This window comes from Spinacia oleracea, chromosome 2 (assembly GCF_020520425.1).
Source record: "Spinacia oleracea cultivar Varoflay chromosome 2, BTI_SOV_V1, whole genome shotgun sequence".
In the NCBI taxonomy this organism is placed as follows: Eukaryota; Viridiplantae; Streptophyta; class Magnoliopsida; order Caryophyllales; family Amaranthaceae; genus Spinacia; species Spinacia oleracea.
Genome location: NC_079488.1, coordinates 7,929,602 through 7,932,539, shown reverse-complemented (window position 1 = coordinate 7,932,539; position 2,938 = coordinate 7,929,602). Strand labels below are relative to the sequence as shown.

The window sequence follows — 2,938 nt, the reverse complement described above, 5'->3', positions numbered from 1 at the left end:
GCTGATTTGGAGGAAGTGAACCGCACATGCATTGTCCTTATTCCGAAATGTAAAGAGCCAAAGTGTATGTCAGAGTTTCGACCTATTAGTCTTTGCAATGTTCTATACAAAATTGTTTCGAAGACTCTTGCGAATAAATTAAAGCCTATCTTAGGCTCAATTATTTCGCCAAACCAGAGCGCTTTTGTCCCAAAACGGTTATTTACGGACAATGCATTGATCGCGTTTGAGATTTTTCATGCAATGAAAAGGAGGGGAGAAGGGCAAGATGGGACGGTAGCATTCAAGCTAGACATGAGTAAAGCGTGCGACAGGGTGGAGTGGAGTTTTCTAGAGAGAGTCATGTATAAAATGGGTTTCCGGCACAGTTGGATTACAAAGATCATGAGCTGTCTATCAAGTGTGTCGTTCTCATTTAAGTACAATGGCAACATATCCGGGTCTTTAATTCCTTCCCGTGGACTTCAACAAGGTGATCCAATTTCCCCGTATTTATTTCTTTTATGTGCTGACGCTTTCTCTACTTTGATTGCTAAGGCCGCGAAAGAAAATGTGATTCATGGTGCTAGAATTTGTCGGGGAGCCCCTAGAATTTCACACTTGTTCTTTGCCGATGATAGTATTTTGTTTGCTAAAGCAAATTTGCAAGAATTCTCTAAGGTGGGTGAAATTATCAGTACGTATGAAAGGGCATCCGGTCAGAAAGTCAATCGAAGCAAGACTGATGTCGCTTTTAGCAAATGTGTCGATTCGGAGAGAAGAAAGGTGATCATTGACACTCTTGGTGTTCGTGAAGTGGAAAAACATGAGAAGTACCTAGGGTTACCAACAATTATCGGAAGGTCGAAGAAGGCAGTGTTTTCATGTTTGAAGGAGAGAATCTGGAAGAAGCTACAAGGGTGGAAGGAAAAACTTTTGTCTCGCCCGGGGAAGGAAGTCCTGATTAAGGAGGTTGCTCAAGCTATTCCTACTTACATGATGAGTATCTTTAAGATTCCAGAGAGTCTTATTGATGAAATTCACTCGATCCTGGCTCGGTTTTGGTGGGGGAAAAAGGCACGGAGAGAAAGGTACATTGGCATCGATGGGAAACTCTATGTCTCCCTAAGTCTATGGGTGGTATGGGTGTCCGGGACTTAAAATGTTTTAACCAGACACTTTTGGCAAAGAAGGGATGGCGGCTTAGTACTAACACGAGCACTATAATCCATAATGTTTTGAAGGTGAGATATTTTAAAAATTCTAGTTTTCTGGAAGCTAAAAGGGGTTACGACCCTAGCTTTAGCTGGAGGAGTATATGGGGGGCAAAATCTCTGCTGCTCGATGGAATGAAATGGCGTGTTGGAAATGAGCTGTCAATTAAAGTTTGGGAGGACTCGTGGATGCCGGGTGAGGGCTCACATTTGGTGCCGACGCCAATGGAGGATTCTGATGTTAATATGCGGGTAAGTGAGCTAATCGACTTTAATGAAGGGTGTTGGAATGTTGAGGCAGTAGCTGCAACTTTTAATGAGGTTGAGGGACAGGCTATAAAAGATATCCCTTTGTCACGTCCGTGGCCGGATGATAAGCTTTACTGGTGGCCAACTCCGGATGGGATATATATAGTACGGTATGGGTATTGGTTGAGTAGAATGGGGCATCTCAGAACGTGGGAGCTGTTCAATGGCGCGAGTGAAAATGAGTTATGGAGGCTTGTATGGAGAATGGGTGTACCTCCCATGTTGAGCGTGTATGGGGAGTTTAGCTACAATGGATGTTATGTTCCGACGACACATTCGCCCTACTAGAGGCTTTCCTGTGTGTGGAGAGGGGGAGCAAACAATTATACACTCCCTTTTCTACTGTAGTCATGCGTTAAAAATATGGCAACAATATGAGATTTCTAACATGCTGCTGGATGCCCCGTCAATCTCCTTTGCGGACAGATTGAGTTGGGTAGCAAGGAAGTTGGAATCGGAGCAGCTCCGAACTTTCATGGCCTTGGTGTGGGCTGCGTGGCATTGCAGGAATAAGGTGATCTTTGATGGCTCGGGGGTGGTGGATGCTGTGAGTGTGGCTGCGGGTTTTGTGAGACTAAATGAAGAATACTCCTTGTATAATGCAAAGGTGAGTGGGACTACTATGTCTCACGTTTGTACCTCAAATGCAAGTTGGCTTCCTCCACCTTCAAATTGTGTAAAACTCAACGTGGATGCTCATGTGTTGGAAGGAAATGGAGTGAGCTTTGGAGCGGTAATTCGAGACGAAGAAGGGAAGTTGTTGGTTGCAGCAGTAAAACGGATAGGGGCAAACTGGCAGCCCGAAATGGCCGAGGCGGGTGCAGCACGATATGGAGTGGAGTTGGCTAGGAGATTGGGATATAGCAGCGTGATATTGGAGAGTGACTCCCTGAAGGTTGTTCGTGCCATTAAGACAAGGCAGGAGGGTGTATCCCCTATTTACATTTTGTATGATGATATTGTTGGTACATGTAGTGAGTTTTTCCAATTTATGTGTGTTCATGTTAGGAGAACGGGTAATACGTTGGCCCATTGCATTGCTAGATGGGAAACCGGTATTGACTCAGAGCGTATTTGTATGAACTCATTCCCTCAAAGTTTGACAACTTTGGCGGAATTGGATTTGACTTAATGAATTGGTAGCTCGGTCTTTCTCTCAAAAAAAAAAAAAATTAACCCCGCCTCTTCTGTTTCTGCCACTCTCTCCTTCCTTGATAACTTCTCTGTTTTCTCCCAAATCAATTCTTCAAAATCTAAATATTGACTTTCTCTCTCATCAAAGACAATATTTACAGGAAACCCCCAAATCAATTTCAACAATTTACACATTATTGGTTCTTCACAGTTCGCCTACAATCCAAGTTGTTGAACCAAAAAAAACCCAGAACTCTAGCTATATTCCCTTCACAACTACTACTGAAATTGATGTAATCAAT

The 2,938-nt window shown here is 43.5% G+C and overlaps 1 protein-coding gene across 1 annotated transcript; it reads left to right on the top strand.

Annotated features, from left to right (window-relative positions):
* Positions 1-1,890: 1,890 nt before the first annotated feature.
* LOC110805224 (uncharacterized) lies at positions 1,891-2,634 on the top strand. The gene has a single exon (XM_022010831.1). The coding sequence runs from the start codon at positions 1,891-1,893 to the stop codon at positions 2,632-2,634; it is 744 nt and encodes a 247-aa protein (XP_021866523.1).
* The last annotated feature ends 304 nt before the right edge of the window (positions 2,635-2,938 follow it).